The sequence below is a fragment of the Trifolium pratense genome, linkage group LG2, assembly GCF_020283565.1.
Source record: "Trifolium pratense cultivar HEN17-A07 linkage group LG2, ARS_RC_1.1, whole genome shotgun sequence".
In the NCBI taxonomy this organism is placed as follows: Eukaryota; Viridiplantae; Streptophyta; class Magnoliopsida; order Fabales; family Fabaceae; genus Trifolium; species Trifolium pratense.
The window spans coordinates 56,615,779-56,638,509 of NC_060060.1; the positions used below are offsets into that span (position 1 = coordinate 56,615,779).

The window sequence follows — 22,731 nt, forward strand, 5'->3', positions numbered from 1 at the left end:
GAAAATCATACACTTGACATATCTTTATTACAAATCAATAAGTTAAATTTATTAATTTTTTAATATCGTCTAAATAAAAATTTAAATAATTATAATTTATTTAAAAATATACACAGATCAATAACTTCAATAAAATAAATTTATTGATTTAACAAATTTTACGAGAAAGATCACAATACTTTCACTTATATTTTATATTAAATAAATTTTCTATCTTATGAGTAAAAAAATCTATCTTATGACGAACTTAAATATTGAAACAAAGTCAATGAACTATGCACGGGCCTCTAAAACTAGTTGTTCAGAATAATTCCTTTTGAAAAAAATGCTGTTATTGATAATATTGAATCTATAATATAAAAGGAGAGAAAAACTCCAGAAAAATTAAATTATTTTTACACAAAAATAATTAACATTGGATTGCCAAGGAAAAAACTGAATAAACAAAAATAAAAACCTTAAGACTTAACTGATGTACTTACTATACTATACAATAATACAACCCTTATATTTATATATGAGTAATGAAGATGTTATTATAGTATAGTATAAAAAAATTCTATACATATTTATACTTGCAACATAATATAAACTCTGAAACACATCATTGTTGTGACAACAACTGAGAGAGAGTACTCAGCAAAAACATGTAGCCAGAGAAAACAGTGAATGAAAAAATAGTTGAGATGAACATTTGTGACATGTTTCAGTTTCTTTGATTATAATCATTTCTTCTTGTTAGACAAATTTCAAAGCCATTCACTAACCGAGCTGAGGGAAAAAAGGACATTCTATCTTCCTTCATTTGTGTCCATCTGTTGTATATCATTCAAACACATTAGCTAATAGAAAAGAGAAATCATATTTTTTGATATACAAATTTAGATGATTAATGTCATTAAATATATATATGGTTAATTATGTTCAATTGATGGTTAATGAAGACGGTCGGTCCAAAGGTAGAGCTACTAAATTCTTCAGTATAGGCCTCCAACAAATATTATATTGGCTTAAATGCATTTTTGGTCCCCCTACTAAATTCTTCATGTACCTACCAAAAAGACCTCGTATAGTAAAATTTGTTTTAGGCCTCACTTACTATTGAAAATGATTAGGTCAGCAATGTGTCACAACATATTGACCATCTATCGAACAATTTTGAATGTCATTAACCAGGTTTTTTAGGTGTTCAAAATTAAGTTAGCATATTCAATGAGGGGCTAAAATGATGAAATCTTGACATTATAGAGGGTAATGGAAAAAAATATTACATAAGGTAAACCGAAATTCGCTAAACATTGTAGAGGGTAAACACTATTTTACCCTAGATTCATTTAACCATCATCTAAATGTAATTATGCATGTATTTAAACTGCTTTAACTATCAAAGTTGTTGTCCAATTTTGTGTCAAAATAAGAGATGAAAACGTGGCTACTATGCACAAGAGAGGAAGAGGCATTACCTATAATTTGTTACAAAGTAATGAAGAAAAAGAGCAATTTGAAGACGAGCCAATTCAGCTCCTGGACAAAATCTAGCACCTCCTCCAAAGGGTGCATAAAATGGACTTGTTCTCCAATTTCTCTTTTCCTTCATTAAGAAAATAACAAGTTAGAAAGAAATTAAAGTATAAAATTATATAAAGTATTCACCAAAATGGTATGTGTAATGTATTAACTTCATTTTGAGGTTCCATCCATCTCCAAGGATTGAAGTTTTTAGCTCCATTGAATATTTTCTCATCTAAATGAACTGCTGAAAGAAATGGAACCACAAAGCATCCTTTTGGAATAACAAAATCTGCTAAAAAACAGATAAGCTATTGTCAATAGCCTATTATAAAGCTTTTACATGTATGTATATCATAGTTTCTATAATAGTTTGTAAATATCGAATTTGGTCCCAGTAATTGTAGCGACGTATCAACTTAATCTTCTACATTATCAATATTTCAAAATGACCCTTAGAATTGTAAAATGTTAATCTAGTTCGTCTCTCGGTCAAAATATTATTATTTACCAAATGTATATCTAACATTATTCACTTTCTTAAAAATGCATTTCCAACATTACCAACTTAATGTCATTATTGATAATGATGTGTCAACATATTATGTCAATTTATATTAGTGGATACTGATCTGTGAAGCATAAACACTCCTTAGATCAGGCGTGTCTCGATGTCAGACACACATTGCTATTTTTCATAACAGATTCCATTGAATTCTGTAATTTTCTCAAATTATTTGTCTATGTCGTGTCTGATATTTATATCGTGTCTGATATATATGTCCGTGATTCATAGGTATATATTGAATGTCAACTACTCTCCAAATTACTCCCTCCGGTCCTTATTATAAGGAACAGTTTGACAAAAACACACAGACCAAGGAAACCTATTTTTTTTATTAAAAATTCTAAAATGTTATGTTTAATTCCAAAACTAACCTTGGTCTTAATTGATTGTTGTCTCTTGTAATTATCAATATACTAAACCACTATTCTTAATTCCAATATAACTCCTCCTATACATGGTGGTAGACCATTTATGTGACTCTTTGTTTACTAAAATTTGCCTCCAATTTTTTTGTATAGGAAATGTGTGTGTAATTAATGTTAAACATTGGAATAGGTTATATTGGAGTATACAATTCAATTTAATAAGGGTATAAAAGGAATTACTTATTTAATAAAGCATAGATTTAAGGAGTGTTTCTTATATAAAGGACCAAAAAAAAATTCCAAACTGTTCCTTATAATAAGGACCGGAGGGAGTATGTACCTTGGTATTGAATGTCTTGTTTTGCTTCTCTCATTAACCAAATTGCAATGCCACCAAGTCTAAGTGTTTCATCAATAACCTGTTAATCAGTGGAAACAAAATGAAACTTTAAAACACTGGTCTCTACTGAATATGTCAACTACAAATGTAATTAGTATCTTTCAAGAATGAGAGGAATTATTTCATCAAAATTGAGTTCAAGAACAATATATTATGAAAAATAGTCAAGTGTTAATCACTTACACATTGAGTAAATGGCATTGCTTTATAGTCCTGCCATGTAAGAATTTCTTCTCCAGAATTAGTCCTTAGAGAATCATGTTCATCCTGTCCAAGATAATTAATTACAGTAATTAATAAAAACTGTGTTTAATTCAATTTCTTAATGTCAATCTCTAGAAATCTAAACTAAAATGGTGTGGTGTTATGCACCAAATAAAACGGACCGTTTGAATTGAATTATTTGAGCTTATCTATTGGCATACAAACTTGTAAGACTGTTTGGGAGAGCTTATAGAAACAACTTATGACAACGTGTCCATAAGCTATTTTCAGCTTATTTTTATAAGTTCTCCATGATAGCTTATGAAAACAACTTATAGCTTGTATGACAACAATTTGACTTTATTCTATCTTTTGTTATAAAAATGACTTATACATAAGCACGTATGCAAACAGGGCCTAAATAAATACCTCAATTAAGTTGTTTATCCAAACATGATCTAAATAAGGGGAAAAAGAAATTCAATAATAGTTGGCTATATTTTGCATACCAGAAGTTGCATCATGGCTTTAGGACATTGAGTAAGGAAATAGGCTGCAAAAAGCATTGTTTTTGTTGTTGTTTCATTGCCAGCAAAAAGCAGATTAATGATAAAGTCTGCAACAGCTTCATCTGGCAAACAATCTTCCTCTATTAGTCTTCCAAGTACACCATTATTACCTTCTGTAGGAGCACCATTTTTTCTATGTACCTCTATGATATTGTTTATCTTGCTTATGATTTTCTCCCTTGCCTGATATCCAAAGAATTTCACTTCAATATTTGGTTAATCTAAAATTACACTTTGCAAATGTATTTTCATTATTATAAGATTAATGACTTAACATTTTGGCCACCCTCGAAATTGTAACGATCGAGCAATTTAGTCCATCAAATTTACAAAATAGCAAATTTGTCCTTTAAATTAAAGAACGTCAATCAATTTAGTCTCTCTGTCAAAATATATTTTTAGTAAACATCCATCGATACCAATGAAAGACTTACATATCAACTTGAATAGTCTTTTGTTGATTCACGACAAACATACCTTTAAAATTGTGGTAGGAAATTTGAAAAAGGACTAGATTGACTATCATTGTTCAATTTAAGGGAATAATTTTCTATTTCGTAAATTTGAGGGACGATATTGACCGACCGGCCCTTATGATTTCAAAGACTCAAATGTTGATCATGGCTAAACAATAATGACCTCTTATAGTTTACTCGCGGTACCTTCATAGCAGTGTGGTATGAAGAGCCAGGGATGTTGATTGGAATGGATAGACAACCATCAACAAAATCCGAAAACAACTGAGCCATTTCATTGACTTGAGACTCACTTGAAACCCCTAATAGTTGATTAACCATTAAATTTATAGCTACCTGCATTAAATCATGCACACATTACTGTTAATTCATACACAAACACATCATACACTTGAAAATGTTGCTAGTAAAGTAAATGAGATTTTACCTTTCTACAAACATCTTGCAGAAGAATGACTTGGTTGTTCTTAAAATTGCTCAAAGTTTGGATCATGACATTTTGTATATCGTTCATGAAATGGAACTTAAGCTTATCTAAGCGCATCATATTGGACGCAATTCCATGTAGTTTCCGTTGTTGTTCTCCTTGAACTGTGATCACACCGTTTTTACCAACCAAATCTCTAAAAGATTTTGGATAACTTGACATGAACAATTTGCCTTCATTTTGCATTACAAAACGGTTGAAACTCGGATCTGATGACACCACTGCCCATTTTCCAAATAGGCTGCAAGAAAATATCTTACCATATCTATGCCAAATGAAAGTTTTACATGTTAGAATCAGTGTTTGACGATTGCAGATAGCAGAAAATAGTAGTTTGTTCAAATTCCAATACACAACAATGTTATAGCTCCAATAAAGATACTATTTGACAATATTTTGTACTAAATAACGTATCATAGAATAACTCGATTTGTTCAAATTTCGCTAAGCTATAGAACCATAGCACCTCTATAGCTGATATATAAAAACACTGGCTAGAATGATTTTCACAAGCCATGTAATAGGATTTTGAGCATTTGCAAATTATGGCCTAGCATAAGTGTTTTTTTTAAAAAACTCTTATCCGGCCCAAAGAACGACTAATCTGAGAGCACCAATCCCATCGTCCACTTGTGAGGCCCCCATTTAAAGCCAGTTTTTTTTAGTCAATATGGACTAGCCCACCAAAATGGACACCAGGGGAATCAAACCTGAGACCTTAACAAAACTCAACTTAGATAGTTTACTCAAATTATGTTGCTAGAATATATTACATTTTTCAAAGTTGTGACATAGTAATAAATACCTTTGCACCATTTCTTCAACAAACTGAGGAGGGTGAGAACTTGCAACAGCATTGTACCAATTGATACTGTCACCTATCAAAGGCCAACCTCTTCTTCCAGGTGGTAATCTGCAAATGCTTTTCTCTTCTTTTCTTAGCTTGATTTGAATTAGTTTTGCAAATATTGCAGTGACCAATATCACAATGATCATAACTAACCATGTTTCTGATATATTTTCTCTCATTTTCTGTTTGAAATAAAATAGAGAAAAAATTTTAATCACACCACTACCTTGATGAGAAATTCAATATATATATATAGTTAGCTAGACAACATGGCAATCACTTTTTCAATATAAGTGTGAACTTATTATTATAAACAAAAAAATAAATAAAAGAAAAGAAAAGGAATTTACATGTAACTGGTGAACATGCTTAGTTGACCTTATGAAGATCTAGTAGGGCCATGTTAACTTGGTATTTTACATGAATAAATCATTCTCAGAATCTATTTCTTTTTATAAAAAAAAAAGTTTGAACACATAAAAATACAAGAACAATTAAATTTTAAAAAAATGTTGGAAAAATTTCACAAGCTAACAGATTTAATTAATTATGAATCCAATTTAATCAAGACATTAGCCTCAAGTGGTTAATGAGCACTCCCCTAAGATGAATTGTTCAGGAGAACCCAAGTTCAATTCCTGATGGGAACAATTCTTGGCCAGACTTTACTTATCCCGCGGCCGAACTCTGGATTACTGGGTTCCTAAGAACTTGAGGGTTTAACACCAAATAAAAATATGAATCCATTTTTTTGGTTTAATGTATGCAATCTAAAGATAATCACATATGGCTAATCTTAAGTCATAATACTACTAGAACAATTTCAACTATATATAAGATTTGCTGACTTTTTCATAATCTCAAACAAAAATCTCAAATCCTAACAACTAAATGATAGATACTATGAATCTTAATGATGTGTGAGACACTACCATAAAAAATAGTACTTAATGAAAATAGAGCAAACAAAAGGTGTCTAGTCACCTTATGGTTCTGCTGATGAAGCTAATAGTTTAGAAAAATTAAGAACTTTGTGTATATATTCCTTAGAAGCTTATAGCTTGATTTGAAGAAAGGTATAGAAAGAAAATTAAGAGGGGGGAGACATTTTTTGTCTATTGGTTATGTTGTAATAATCTGAATATATAAGGAAAAGGGTGTCTTAAATTGGTCCAAAATAGCACTTTTTTGGTGTGCATTTTAATATTTTATAAGTTCAAATTCTTGAGCATAAAATAAGGTGTGTGTATAATCATCAAGTAGTATAAATATAAACTATAAAGGTTGTTATAAGGAAAAGTTAGCTAGAGTTTGACTTGTCCATTTTACGCTATAGAGTTATGTGGCAATGAATTGAACAACTTGTCTTATTAGAGTGATGGACACACATTTTTTTGTAATATAAAAAGTTTCATATTTGAGCAAATTCTTCAAGCATATTCTAATGTGACTATTTCATCATTTGAGTAGGAAAGACCTATAGGTGATCCTAGTCATCTAGAGGAGACATGATTGATAAACATCAATGAAGATGAAGGTAACAAACATATAATATATACATTATTAAATTAAGATTGGCAAGAAATTACAATATGGTGAATTAATACTATATTTTGTGTCAAAAATATAAATACTATAAATTTTGTTCAATAAATCAAGTCACAATGAAATGATATTCTAAAAATTAATGTATTTTTTTTTTGTCAAGTTTTTTTTAGATTTCTTTTTTGTTACCACGAAGAAGAAAGGTTTCGTGTAAGGTATTCCTGAGAACAAGTCTAATCTAATCGAGACAGAGTGGGGCTTATAGCTTAGAGGATTAGAACACATAACTACAAACTGCGGTGCCTTTTATTCGGTATAAAACCAGTGGGGAGAAGTACAATCATATATACAATATCTGTATTTTGATATTCAAATAATATATATATATTTTTATTTTTATAATGTGTTATTTAACTTTTATGAAGTGAAAAACAGAATCCATTTCAGGAGGAAAAACATTCTGTTTCATTGTTAGGTCACAAATAATGGGTCTAATAGAAACTAGGAGTTGTGCTATCATGGAGCCACTAAATGGACAAAGTCAAAAGTAAACAAAGCTTTGAACCCCAATTTTAAGGCCTATTTCCTGGAATCAGTACCCTAAAGTAATGCAGTAAATTATTTTAAGCATAGCTCCATACGAATATTGAAGGCTTAGTGGATGATTTGATTTATTATAAATTAGGTGCCAGCAACAACCAGCCAAGCAAACAATGTCACTCATGTCACCAAATCAGTGTAGTTTGCTTCATGACCAAATAAAATAATCTTTTGGTTCTTTTACACTACATATATTTAACTCCAATTTAAATTTTTCGTTTATAAATTGCCCCCAACAAAGTTAAACATTACTGTTATGAAATATAAGTAATAGTAATAATATATAAGTATAGAGGAGAGAAGAAGAGAAGAAAGAAAGAATAGAGATTGTATTATTCTCATCAAGGTGTGTGTTTACATGACAATACAAGTCCTATTTATAGGACAATATAATGGGCCAGTGGAATTGGTCAATGCTTAATGGACATCCACCAAATTATTCATAACACTCCCCCTTGGATGTCCATCGAGGATATGCCTCGTTAAAACCTTACTAGAGAAAACCCATTGGGAAAAAATCCTAGTGAAGGAAAAAGAGTACATCATCTTTTATGTGTGAACTGCCTCATTAAAAACCTTACCAGGAAAACCCAGTGGGACAAAACCATGGTTAAGGGAAAAAGAGTGCAGAACATATTTATATCTCCCCCTCATAAAGACAATTATATATGAGACGAAGAAAATCAAATAATCTTATGTAGTTGTAGTAGTTGCTCAAAAGTTTTACTTGAAACTGACTTTGTAGAAAAACATGTCTTATCTTCTTTATCATATAATCTTCTCCAAATATGTAGTTTGTGCGACATTATCTTCATGTTGAATCGTTGCAAGAACCTTTTAGAAGAAAACTCACAAATTCTTGTATCTGATGAATCACATACTTCAACCAAATCACATTCTTGATTTATCTTCTATAGTGCTCAACTTTCCTCATCATTTTGTTTCATGAGATTGTTTTTGTTGTTTGTTTCATAGATCTCCATGAGTAATTGTACTTCTTCATGTGAACATATAGTTTGTTTGTGATCTATACCTTTACGAGGGTTAAACAAATTACCTGCATATCTAAAATACCAAAATATATACTTGATGATATATTGACAACAAATAATAGGTCCATAATGTATTTGGCCCCAATTGAATTAAAATGTGGTACTTCAGGACCAATTAGTTCTTCATCATTTACTCGAACTCTAAAATATTCTTCAAAATACTTATTTTGTAAGAAATGACAATATTTCAAGCTCTTAAGGAGTCTCTTGATGATATTTTTATCATCAACATAGATAGATAAAAAAATTCATTGCCAAATATTTTCTTAAAATGAACAAATTGTCATTTTCATATTTCTCACTTGGAAATATTCAACAAGAATATTATACAACATGCATATATATTGCTCGAGTATTTAAGGAGACTTATTCATGTTTATTAAGTCACTTTTCCAATAGTTTGATATATGTGTCTCACGAAAATTAAATCCTTTTGGGATTTTCATATATTATCAAATGAGATGATTTTCATGTAATCATCATTATTAAGTGAGCCATTCAAATACATATACTAAACTTAATCAATTATAAAGAGGTTCTGAATTCACTTCAGGTGAATATGCCTCTTGAAAATTAATGATAGACGTTTATCATTATTCTTTAATAATGAGTCAAACTTTAAATATTTGTATATTTTCTTTTCTCAAATAGTTTGAAATGTATGTCTCGTGGAAATTAAATCCTTCAAGGAGTTTTATATAATTCACACTAACAAGTGAGCCATACAAATATATCGTGACACATTTTCAAATAAATTGAATTTTCCATGTGTTAATAAACTTAATCAAGTAAGACTTAATCAAGTAAGAGAAGGATTTTGATTTCACTTCAGGTGAATATTTCTCTTCACATTCAATGGCAAACTTTTAATGTTTGTATGTCAACATTTTCTATTCACACGAAAATTAATTCGTATCTATCATGTTTTACATCTTCAGGTGTATGGACTGCTGGTCCAAAAATATTCACTTTGCAAAGTGACTTTAATTACGTAGCAATTGCATTTTCATTTAGACAATCATTGTCTATAATTCTCAATAGAATTTATTTCATGATCCTCATTAACTCATTTCACAAATAGTGCTATATTATATATAAAAATATCATCAACGTTGACTTCCTTTCGGTTCCATCATATTCCATTCATGACATAATTTTCATTCATGACATAATTCGTCAAGATCTCTTTATTATCATAAATTTCAGGTACCTGAGAAGTTCTTCTGGAACTTAAAACTCAATTATGTCAAATACTCTTTTGACAGTTTCATATCCTCACTTGGGTCATCTTTCCTTTTAGCTCCTTTTCTTATTTGAGGATTTTTTTCATTGGAACCGACTGATCTACCACACTTCAGGGTGGTTAAAATTCATTTGCAATATAAGACTGTCCATCAGGGACATCCATTTTGATCGGAGCATTAGCAACTGATAGTTGATTTCATAAACTTTGCAAATGATTTATCTTTTGAACTTCTTGTTCAAACTATTTTATATGAGGATCAATGTGAGATAATAACATTAATTTATTTCAAGTGATTCATTTGAACATCTTGTTCATATTTTTCAGCTGCTTATTCTCCCCCCTAATTTTGGGAAAATTAATTCATCACTTGAGAAACAGCCTTCTGGGCTATAAATAATTCTCCAATTTTTGGCTCAAGAATTTATAATAGATGGAGATTCATATCAAATACATTTTTCCAATATTCTTTAAGATTTCATCTTAGTGCATTATATTGGAGCAATCGGAACATACCAACACATCCAAAAATGCTTATATGAAAAATATTAGGTTATAGGCCTAAACTCATTTGTAAATTTAGGAGAACTTGCATATAATAATTTGTTGGCTTGATGCGAATCAATATCTCAACATACACGTTTGAGTGTTTTCAACATATAAAATAGAAGTTATGATCTCATAAGTATCATTCATGTGATTACTTTAGACGTCTAAAGAATGGATCTTCAGGTCCATTTTTCTTGTATGCTCATATTCTATACGATATTAATTTCAATTGACAAACGATACTTATCAAATATTATCTAAGAATTTAGAAAATGAGATCTTAGCAAAAAAAATATTTGAAAAAACAATCTCACAAACTTCTAGTTGTGAGTTAACAACAAACATGCATGTGACCAATTTAGTTGATATCTAAATGGTCTAATTTCTCAAATTATCAAATTCTTTTGGGAACTAGCAACACATAAAAATTATTAGAATGAAGGAACTTCAGGCCCTTCAATAATTTTTTTTCGCATCATAATAAATCCGGGATGACCCAACCGGTATTGCCAACAATAAATTTAATATGATTTGTAAACTTCTGGTTTACAATAATTTGTGCTTCGATTGCACTAATATATTTATAAGTGTAGTATAAACTTCTGGTTTATAACTTTCTCATTACACTTATTTCCTTCAAAATATATGTCATAGCTAGAGATATTCAACATCTCTTCATTTGTTTCAAAATAGGTGTCATATAAGTATAATTTCGCACCTTCATATAACAATATATACTATACCCAAATGCACATAATTGACCTATTTTATATTTTCATGGAATAGTAATAATAATAATAAAAATAATAATATAATATCAGTTGTTTTTACATCCTTCAGGGATGTATCATTATTGAATTCTTCAGGAATTCATGGAGAACAAAATTTTGATTTTAAAGATCTTCAAAAACTATATAAGAGATCTAATTGTATAATTCTTCATAGATGTAATTGAATTCTTATGGAATTCATAAAAATTGATATTTTTCTAAGTTCTTCAGGAACTAAGTTTGTCGAATTCTTCGAGAATTCATAGATTAGATTTCTAAGTTCTTCATGAACTAATTATTCAATTCTTCGGGAATTGAAGGATTAAATTTATAAGTTTTCAGGAGCTGTATATTATAATAACAATATCTTTTGCAATTCTTCGCGAATGCATGAATATATTCTTCTTTATAAAAACACATATCAATAGAATTTGGGGTTTTAGTAAAAACTTTATAAACATGAACAGCCTCGTTGAAAATCAGTGTTAATTGAATTATAGGGTATTTCAATAATAACAATCGTTAAAAAAACCTATAATTGAATTCAACCCTATAATCACAATCGGTTCATGTTTTTAATCATATAGGTTTGTAATAAAACATGCTCGTTCATATGAATCTGGAAATTAACTTACAATCCCAAAATTCAAAATAAGGATTCATGTGAATAAATATAGGAAACATGTCGTGAACACGGTTTGGCATAATCAAATTAATTGTTTCAACATAATTTTCATTCAATAAAATTAGGGTTTTAAATCACATTGATTAAGAATTACGTACCTTTAATAACATTGAATTAGAATACAAAGTAATAATAAAATATTAACAAAATCAGTTAGTCTTTCTTTTGGATCAATCCCAGAAGTAATAGGTAGTATCACAATTACAAAAATTTGGCTAATAGAAATCACAAAAGAAATTAAAAGATATGATATTTCAATTGATATTTGAAAATTTGTCAAATCAACTAGTTTTATTTTTAAAACAAATCATTTAATTTCAAATGAATCAATCATAATACTTCCTTAATCGATAATGTAATAAATTGAAAACAATAAAAGAAAGAAATAAAAGGCATTCAATTGTTTTCAATGAGATTGATTGACCAAATTAACATATGAATGACATTTTTTTTTTTTTACGGTACATATGAATGACATATGAATGTATTAGTATTGTACTAAATTATTGAATTCTTCTAGAATTCGCATGGAATAATCTTGAGTTCTTCATGAACTACTCTTTTGAATTCTTCAGGAATTCATAGAGAATAATATGAGTTCTTCAGGAACTATGTAATAAATCACTATCAATTTACAATCCTTCAAGGATGTAGGAATATTGAATTCATCTAGAATTCATTGAAGAGAAAAAGAAGTTGTTTTATTAGTTCTTCAGGAACTATATAACACATAAAAGTATTTTGATGTGCAATCCATTAGGGATGCATGGTGATAAACGGTGATATTTCGTAAGTTCTTCAGGAACAAAATTAATTTTTCTAAGTTCTTCGGGAACTAAGATTATGAATTCTTCGGGAATTCATGTATTAAATGTCTAAGTTCTTCGGGAACTAAGAATAGGTTCTTTAGGAACCAAGATTATGAATTCTTCGGGAATTCATGTATTAACTTTCTAGGTTCTTCAGGAACCAAGATTATGAATTCTTAAACATGTTTATGTTCTTTTGGATGATCGAAGTGTCGATGTTTCACCATACAGGTGTCGGTCACGAAGCATAATGATGCTTCACCAGACTATTGTCGGTCACGAAACTCAAACAATATCAAACATCCAAAATACATATTATAAATAAATAAATAAATAAATAATTGATCAACATTTTATGTAATATTAATGATCAAAGTGTTATGCTTCACCATACAAATGTCGGATATCACGAAGCGTAAACAGCATTGAATCAATTAAATACATAAAGAAATGATACTTATTTATTTATTTAATTTTAATTATTATTATTTAATCTTTATAAGTATACAAGGTTCAAACGATTCATAATCTTATAATAATCAAAAATAAAAACTACTTGTGATTTCATAAAAATAGAATAAGAATTGCGTACCTCAGTTGGTAAGCTCGTGCTGATAACGTGTTATGAAATATAAGTAATAGTAATAATATATAAGTATAGAGGAGAGAAGAAGAGAAAAAAGAAAGAATAGAGATTGTATTATTCTCATCAAGGTGTGTGTTTACATGACAATACAAGTCCTATTTATAGGACAATATAATGGGCCAGTGGAATGGGCCAATGCTTAATGGACATCCACCAAATTATTCATAACGATTACTGTATTATCCATTGGAATCTTGAAAAATAACCATTATCCACTTTATTAGTATCTATGTGTAATTGACTAATTGTGCTATCTAACTGGTGGTTAGTAGTGAATCAAAAAAAAAAAAAAAAAAACTGGTGGTTAGTAGTATTATATCTATGTGTATTTGTCCTATTATATCTGACAAGACTATATAATCCTAATTATAATTAAAATTACATCAATTTTCGTTAACCTACTTTTACTTATAATTAGGAAAGGAGAGAGTATTGTCAATCGCTACCACAACCTTTCACTACGGTCACAATTGCATAACAAAATAGAAATTTTGACATTTAAATGCAATTTATTTCACCGTGGCCGCCAGCTGCCGCCCTGACAATGGTGGCGCTGCATGCGGTTATTAACTACCTAGATCTATTCTACCTTAAACATAGGAAATGATAATAGTCATATTTAGTGAATAAGAGATATGAGGATAGCTGCGTTAAAAAGTTAATAAGCACAGTTATAAAAGAATGATAGTCGTTTGTCAAAAAAAAAAAATATAGTCGGATCCCCCACTTTTATCATAATATATGTTTGTAAATGAAAACAATCCTCAATTTTATAAACCGATTTTATAGAGTTAAATTAAGCTTAACTCTCAATTCTAATAATGCTAACAATACCGTTTAGAAATATTGTACAGAGTAGTAATAAGGAATGAAGTGATAACAATAGTAACATATATCATTAAAAAAAAAACTTAGATTTATTCTTTCTCACACACTCGTGCTAATCAACAATGTAATCGCAATTATTCCCTAAGTCCTAATGCTAAGATGTTTTAAGAAATGGAATATACCAAAATCATTTTAGATCCTACTAAACAGAAGGAGTAAACAAAACAAACATATGACAAACAGCTTAGTTTTAAAATACTGTAAAAAATTTATCTAGAAGAAGCATAGTATGTGAGAACACATGAAAAGCTGCTTAGTCAAATAAACTGAGATACGATAATCAGATATTAAATTGACATCGCTTCTACTTAAGAAAAATATAGTTGAGGATTAGTAGGTTTCTTGTATGCAAAAGACATGATATTATTAATTTTATAAAATAAGCATCTTAGAGTTAATTAAAATAAACCAAATACGTGTGTTCTAGTTATCTTGCAAAAAAATCAATCAAGATCTGTCATTTTGAATTTTATACTACCTTGCTGAGCAAATGGTTCATCTACTTGATGTAATCAGTGATGCATATTGTAACAAGCCATACATCTTTGTTTAATTGTTTGCTACGTGATCTAAGCAAATATACAATTCAATATACATTTGGACACAACAATATAAAGTATAAAGTATAAACCTCATTCCCACACATTCAGGTATCATCACATTTACAATTTTGTCTTAACAGATTATCTTGAAACCTAGGTGCCATAGAGCCATGAAAAAATAAAACTCTAGTCAACTTTAACTTTACCTTTAGTAAATTAAATAACATTTACTTGAAATTAAATTAATAACAACCATACATCATTCATTGCATCATCATTTCACATCAGAGACAAGCTTTCCTTCGGGGAAATGGATTAGGTGCAGTCACTTTAGAACCGTTCGAACACGGTCGGACGGTTTAAACAAATGCAGTCAATTAATACAGTTTTTAAATCATGATCGTCCGATCTTGATCGGACGGCTACAAATAGTACAACTGCACCAAAAAACGACTACATGGAATCCGGGTCCCTTCATGACATTGCAATAAACAAAATGAAGCCTTTTCACAAGCTCATTCAACTCCAACTATCTGGATATCTATGCAAGAATTTCATCATAAACATTTATACCTGATCTTGGAATATCATATATTTATTGTTATTAAAAAATCAATGCTATTGTTATTGCATTAAAAAAAACACCATGCATAAAAAAATTAATCCCATTGCTATTAATTGCAATGGGATGGTAGACAACAAACTTAACAATACCCAGCTTGACATGTCATTTATAACCTGAATTGTTGTTCTCTCTTCCAGATACCAGGAATAAAATATATAATACTAGTATTAATTATTAAATTATTAATTACTATTATTAAAAGGATAAATGAAGGTTAACCAATTCATACAGATCAGTGATCACCCATTCAGCAGCATGTGAGTAGTATGGTAGGCAGTCCTAACATAAATGTTGGACATCACATTCTAATCTGGCAATGTTTGAAAATATTTAAGAGATTGCAGATTGGGAAGGCCAATTTAATCAAAAGTTTTTAATGTGAATGTACAAAATGGCAAATATAAGCAGCATATCACATCAGCATCAATGTTGAGTTTAGATTTAATCATAAAAGTAACAGTAGTTTCTAACCACATATAATAATGCTTATGCTTTGCAAGTTTGCAAAGGATAATGTATATTAATTACTTAATTAGGATGATGGTAATCATTGTACTTAATGCGGAAGTTAAAAAAAAAAAAAATCGAAAAACCTACCATCTTCAATTCTTCGAATGCTCTGCAAAATTATAAGTAGATGTGTCGACTGACCTTGGCTGCTTTGCACACCCTTCACAACTTCCTCATCTGCTTGAACTCATGTGTGAACATTGTAATCCATGAACACAATTTGAGTATGGAATTAAATTGTAACATCATGCATTTCCTTTTCTATTGTTCACAAATCATATACAATGGGAAACTAGTTTACACAATTGGGAATCAAATTGCTTTTGATTTTACCCTAAATGTGGGCAATAGAATAGTAGAAATAAAACTTTTGCAAATGTGTACCATTTGAAAAAGTGCAGCAAGCTGGAGTACAGAAGAAACTTGGCTAGATGTTGAATGATATAGCAAGAAAGATAATAGAATTTACAGGAAGGATGCCAGGTAATGACTTGAAATGAGTTGTGCATCTCGCGAACCATACAAGTACAGCCAGAGGTTGCAAAAAACCAAAAAATTTTGAACTGCTTGCAAGTTGCAGCATATAAGTTCTCAAAGCTTCATAACTTTCTCCAGATATTTAAGATGCCATCTGCAAATGACTTCAGATTTCCCCACAAAGTTGATTTGTCTGGAGCAACTGCAACACTGCTCTCCCTCTTGTTAGAGCTATCACTAAAATTAGGAGAATGAAAGCAACTTCAATATCCTATATCAATATTACCAGAAGTATAGTATAGACATGACCAGAAATCATTTGATCTGTAAATTAATGCGCAACAGAGTTGTATCTTCTTTGCACAAAACCACAAACAACCATCCATTAATGCATTAATGAATGAAGTTTTTATGTTCCCGGTTTTGTTTAAGAAAATTGAGTGTTTGATAAAATTGTGGTATCTTACGATCCTTATTACTATCTTAAAATCTACGCTTTTTCTATACCCCAACGATCTTAAGTGGGATCCCGATTTTGACAACCATGTGCTATACTACATGTATCATCACTAAACCCGATTCATATTGTTCAAATGACATACACAAGTGCTGGTATATTTCAAGAGACAATGAAAATAACAATCATAATACTGTAATAGTCATATAATGAAGCTATAGGAATCTACATATATTAGAGGACTTACATTTTTGACTCATCCGAATTCAAAGACCCTTGAGGTTGCTCCATTTTCTGCTGAGGAATATCCACACCAGGAACATCTGATGCACCATCTTGCACTTTTCTTTCAAATCCTGCTTTCTCAAAACTTTTTATCTCAATTGTTGGATGATTTACTATATCTACAGATTTAGAATCATGGATCTGATCTTTGCTGCAACTACTTCCAGATTTTTCAATTATCGGAGCAGAAACCTGTTCTATTTCTTCTTTCAGCTGGTGTCTTGCAGGTGCAACATAATCAGAACGATAACTAGATACAGTTTCAACAGTTTTGACATCAGATGTGATGGAATGACTATCCTGTCAATAAAAAGGAAGCAAATTATAAGTATTACAAGAAAACCCAAATTATTTCATAAAACAATAAAAGAAAAATAAGCTAATAGCATTAAAAAAAAATGCCTCAATCCGTAACAATGAAAATTATTGAAACTCGGAGCTGTCATAGGAAGCCGGAAACTGCCAATAGGTGTAACTAAAAACATAGAAATGAATGCTCAGCAACTTTACTGGAGTAGACCAATAGGACTATTAGAATTTGAGAGGCCTATACTCAACCACAAAAGCTAGCTTGAGAGTTGAGGTTTGCACTACACTTATAAAGGCTATCTTTACCATATCTCTAGCCAATGTGGTACTTCTAACACACCCCCTCACGTCCAGAATTGAACAAGCTGGAACGTGAAATCAACAACAACGGGTGGCCCAAATATGGGAGGTCTCCACAACAAACAACAAATGGATCTAGGATAGACTCTGATACCATATTAGAATTTATATTGGGCCTAACTCATCCTCACAAAACCGGCTTGTAAGGTGAGGATTGCCTCTAGTATATAAACACTTATTCAGGCCATCTCACAACCGATATGGAACTTCTTAACACACCCCCTCACGCCCAGCACTATTGGGCTTGGTGCGTGGATATAAACGGCGGGCGGCCCGATTCCGGAAACCTGATAACAGGTGATCCAACAGATCGTGGAGAGGCTCTGATACCATCTTAGAATTGGGCCTAACTCATCCTTACAAATCCGGCTTGTAAAGTGAGGATTGCCTCTAGTATATAAACACTTAGTCATGCCATCTCTCAACTGATGTGGGACTCTTAACACACCCCCTCACGCCCAACACTATTGGGCTTGGTGCGTGGATATAAACGGTGGGTGGCTCTGATACCATATTAGAATTTGAGAGGCTTATACTCAACCACAAAAGCTAGCTTGAGAGTTGAGGTTTGCACTACACTTATAAAGGCTATCTTTACCATATCTCTAGCCAATGTGGTACTTCTAACAAAGACCATTTACTATTTCTCAGCATCTGCTTGTTACAACCTATATTGATGTCAGGTTAAGCATGAAGACAATGTTATGAGGATATGCAGTGAATTTTCAGGGTGAGCATGAAGACAATATTATGAAATTCAATTTTGTTCTAAAGCTTTGCGATTTTAGACACCAAAAGCAGCAGTGTGCAAGTCTCTTCTTGTATCAGTAATGCATATGCATTTGAACAAAGCAGTGCAATTATTAAGTATGAAGTATAATTATTAACTTTTTCCTATTGGTCTTTGGAACTATCATCGTGACCCAAGACATCTACAGACTCTACACCGAAACAAGAATGTCCAGTGTTCAATATCCTTTAAACATAACAAACATACTCATCAGGTGCATTGCTTATGCATAACAACTGTAATATATCCATTACTAAAATTGGTGTTTGTTGTCAATGCTTACCGGTGTAGAGATGGTTTCAACTTCATTAGACAACCTTCCCTCTGACGAGGAAGTCTGTAGGCCTCTCTTTTCTTCAAGAAGCCCAGTGTTAATGGCCTGTTTGTCATCTAAAAGTACCGACTGAGAGTCATCTTGGATAGGCCTATCTTTGGCTGACTGAGATTTCATTTTGGACTTGTACTCTAGTTCCTGAATGATTTCCCGAACAACATAATAACTACCACCAACTTCTTTCTTGGTACCTTTTATTGTTGGGAATTTTCCAGCATTTTCAGATCTATACCTGCAGAGAGAAAGGAAATTAATTCTTTCTACAATAACAGCAGTCCACATAAATCGTTTACATGTTAACCAAAATCCAGAAATGATGAGAGCATTCAATACGTTGACATTTTTAAAAAATAAAATAAAATCATGGAGCGTTTAAGAATGTCAAAAAATTTCTCCACGTCTATTGGGAAATTAGTGAGATTCAACTTGTTGTCACAGAACAGGACAGCATAAAAATGAGAACCCAAGAAATAAAGCCAACAGCAAAATGTTAAAATAAGCACGGAGATTGGTTATTCCAGCATGAACTATTCTATTATTGATCATGGACAAAGGTTTAGATACAAGCAGGACATTTCATACAAAAGCATTTTGTTCAAGCATGGCCATAGCAGTTGTAGACCTTGGTTCAACTTTTTGAGGAGGCCGAATATGTGTATATGAATATTTCATTTAAATGTCTATATAGCATTGTAGCTTGGCAGCAAAATATTTCATGGAAACAAACAGAGATCACACTCCAAGAAGACACAATTGTTATTTTGAGCAAATTAATAATTATGAGTGTGTAAATGCAAATAAGTATCATACACCAGAACCTTCCATTTAGGGTCTGTTTAGTTTAACACAAATGAAAGGAGAGGGATTTTAAATATTTTTATACCTTGTAATATTTAATATTGCATTATATAAAATGGTATTTAAGTCAATAATTTAAACAAGTGTCATCTCCCTCAACACCCCCCATTTTAAAAAAAGGGGGGGGGGGCTAAAAATTGACTCATAAGGGATTTTCCACTCTTCCCTTCCTGTTTCCTCCCCTCTAAAAATTTGAACAAAACAACTAAAGTTAAAAATAATCCCTCTAGTTATGTCACCTCCAATCAATCAGACACATAAAAAACTGAGAACATGAACCAAAGTGAAACATGTCACATTTCTTAAAACTGAAAACATAGAATATTTTTGTTAAACCAAACAAACACTTAATATGCTAAAACCATGTATTTTTCACCAGAAAATAAATAACCATGCATCTCTATTGCATCAAAAACACATTATGCCAAAATGCCACAATTAATCATAAATCTATGAAGCACGGACTCGGATGTGTCGGATGTCTGACACCAACAACTAACACATTATGATTACATTGTATTATGTCACTCAAATTATTATCGGTGTCAAGGTATCAGTGTCTGTGTTGGTGCTTCATAGAGCGTAATACAAGAAACCTCATAAGACATTAAACAAAAGCATCAACTTCAACAGAAAAATAGAAAATACTTATTCACAAAAGACTCCACCATAGCTCTCCGTTCATGTTTGGGAACCTTCTGTCTACTTTTGCGACGGGTATCTGAAGTCTCTTGAGGAACACAAGCAGCACGTGACAATCCACGCCATTGCAACTTCGATGATCCAACAGAATCACATACCTCAGAGGACACTGTCAAACAACACCATAAATTATCGTTTTAGTTTTCATTTGAATTTCAACATTGATTTCAAAAGAGGAAAAAGGAAGAAAATTACAGTGATTGGGTTTGAGAGTGAAGTTGTGAATTTGGCGGAAGGAGGAGTATGAGAGGAGAAGCTTCTTTCTCATATTGACGCATACGCTATTCTTCGACGTGATTTTCTGCAACACTAGCTTTCATGTATGGTTTGGTTCGATGATCTTAGTGAGAGAGAGAGAGAGAGAGAGAGAGAGGGGTTTAGGGTTTTGCAGCTTAGTTATGTTCAAATCTCAAAACGGCCGAGAAATGGTGATGATGTTTCGTCGTTTCATATTAAAGCGTATAATATTTTTTCCGTCAAATTTTTATTTATTTATTATTTTTTTTATTTCACCACCGGTTTAATCTGATTCGGGGGTCAGTTCTGGCATTAAGTGGTTCCAGCCTCCTCCAGATCGCAGTTGCGGAGGATCGAACTGTGGTCCTCCCTACCAAGTTCAGCGCCAATCACCGATTCACCACTGAACCAACTGACGATTTGTAAATTTTTATTTTGTTTTTATTAACGCTATGACTCGACCACTCGGCGCCACATAAGTCTAAACAAGAATTATTCTCACTACAAATCAAATTCGGTTTTTTTCTTCAAATAATTCATTTTAACCGAAGCTCATTAATTATTTGAGCATAATATTTTAGTTTTTTTTTTTGACACGTCACAATATTTTAGTTTTTCTATCTGAAATTTAATAATTTATTACGTGAGATTAATTGATTTGGTGGGGACAAACATTATGTAGGAAATAGAGTTCAAATTCTTACCATTCATTTATTCATCTTTATTGACACTCCACTTATTTATCGAGTAAATTATTAAATTGGTATGTTTTTGTAACTCATTTTAAATAGGTCTCTAAGACCATCTCTAATTGTGGTACTTATATTTTTAAGTACTAGTACCTAATAGGTACTCTCATTGGAGCAAAAATAAAATTGTACCTAATAGGTACTAGTTCTACAATAAGACATAGTACCTAAATAATTTTTGTGGGACACATTTAAAATGATATTGAGTTATTGGATAGATGTGCTACTTGTGGGACCAATTTAGAACTTTTGAAGATGTTTTGGGTCGGAGGGATTGAGTACTTATTATGTACTATTATTAAAAAAATTATAAATGAATGATGTGTACATGTGGGGACCACTTAAGTACTCAAAAATAAGTAGCTTCATTGTGAATGCTCTAAATATATCAAATTAGTCTATATATCTGTGAAAATTCTTTTTTCTTATTATAAGAGATTATTTTAGTCCTATTTATAAGAAAAAATTGCAATTTTTAAATAATTTTATTGTTTAAAAGACATTTTTTTTTACCCTCATTTAATGTTTATGTTTTTAATGTTAGACCGGCTTTGGATTGATAAATATTTTGAGGTAAAGTAACATTTTTAAGGAATTCAAATTCTTTTGTCTAAATTATTTTGTTTGGATGAATAATTTGAAAACTTTTTAAAATGAAAAAAGTTTATGAAGTATTTTGTCCAAATTTAATTTAAGGAATTTTAAATGCCACCCAAAAATCAGGATTTGAAATCTCTTCCAGCATATATTTCAAAATTTTCAAATTGACCCTGTAATTTTTTAAAATTGCAAATCGACCCCTTAAAAAAATTTAAATTTAAAAAATTGTTAATTGGTCCCTATTTTAAATAATTTTAATTTTGACTCAAAACTTTCAAATTTATAAAAGTGACCCAAAAATATTGATTGTAGAATTTTCTATTATTTTATAATAATCTCTTTACCAACTAGCTAAGATCATAGTGACCATAATTGTGTTACTCTATGTCATATACACCACAAAATTTGGGATATATTGGAAAATCGCCAATTTATTTAAATAATCTAACATAGAATATTACACTCTTATTAGGAAGTAGAAATAAGTAAAAAAATAAAATAAAATAAGGTCGACAAGGTAAGCAAACATGAAAAGAAAGTGTCCAAATTATAGTCACCATTGACATTCCTTGATTCCCACGATGCCACTACAATTGGCACAACACACATTTTTTTATTCATCAATAACAACTCAATTATCAAATAACAATCAAATAATTATATTTATAGAGTACAGACATA

The 22,731-nt window shown here is 30.9% G+C and overlaps 2 protein-coding genes across 4 annotated transcripts; both read right to left on the reverse strand.

The window, feature by feature from the left end:
* Positions 1–428: 428 nt before the first annotated feature.
* On the reverse strand, positions 429–6,524 carry LOC123909033 (abietadienol/abietadienal oxidase-like). 2 transcript variants are annotated; one of them, XM_045959805.1, is made up of 10 exons: positions 6,413–6,524; positions 5,384–5,610; positions 4,519–4,843; positions 4,278–4,427; positions 3,556–3,798; positions 3,026–3,109; positions 2,783–2,861; positions 1,680–1,801; positions 1,464–1,591; positions 429–815 (listed from the first exon to the last, which is right to left on the reverse strand). In XM_045959805.1, exons 2-10 carry the CDS (start codon positions 5,605–5,607, stop codon positions 707–709), a joined length of 1,464 nt encoding a protein of 487 aa, XP_045815761.1. In that variant the 5' UTR covers positions 5,608–5,610; positions 6,413–6,524; the 3' UTR covers positions 429–706. The 2 variants fall into 2 exon arrangements, with proteins under 2 accessions (XP_045815761.1, XP_045815760.1); XM_045959804.1 differs by having other exon boundaries at positions 1,680–1,804.
* A 9,600-nt stretch (positions 6,525–16,124) lies between these two features.
* Positions 16,125–20,889, reverse strand: LOC123908444. 2 transcript variants are annotated; one of them, XM_045959084.1, is made up of 5 exons: positions 20,660–20,889; positions 20,411–20,573; positions 18,854–19,136; positions 17,074–17,411; positions 16,125–16,600 (listed from the first exon to the last, which is right to left on the reverse strand). In XM_045959084.1, the coding sequence occupies exons 1-5, from the start codon at positions 20,730–20,732 to the stop codon at positions 16,492–16,494; spliced, it is 966 nt and encodes a 321-aa protein (XP_045815040.1). In that variant the 5' UTR covers positions 20,733–20,889; the 3' UTR covers positions 16,125–16,491. The 2 variants fall into 2 exon arrangements, with proteins under 2 accessions (XP_045815040.1, XP_045815038.1); XM_045959082.1 differs by having other exon boundaries at positions 16,125–16,606.
* Between the last annotated feature and the right edge of the window lie 1,842 nt (positions 20,890–22,731).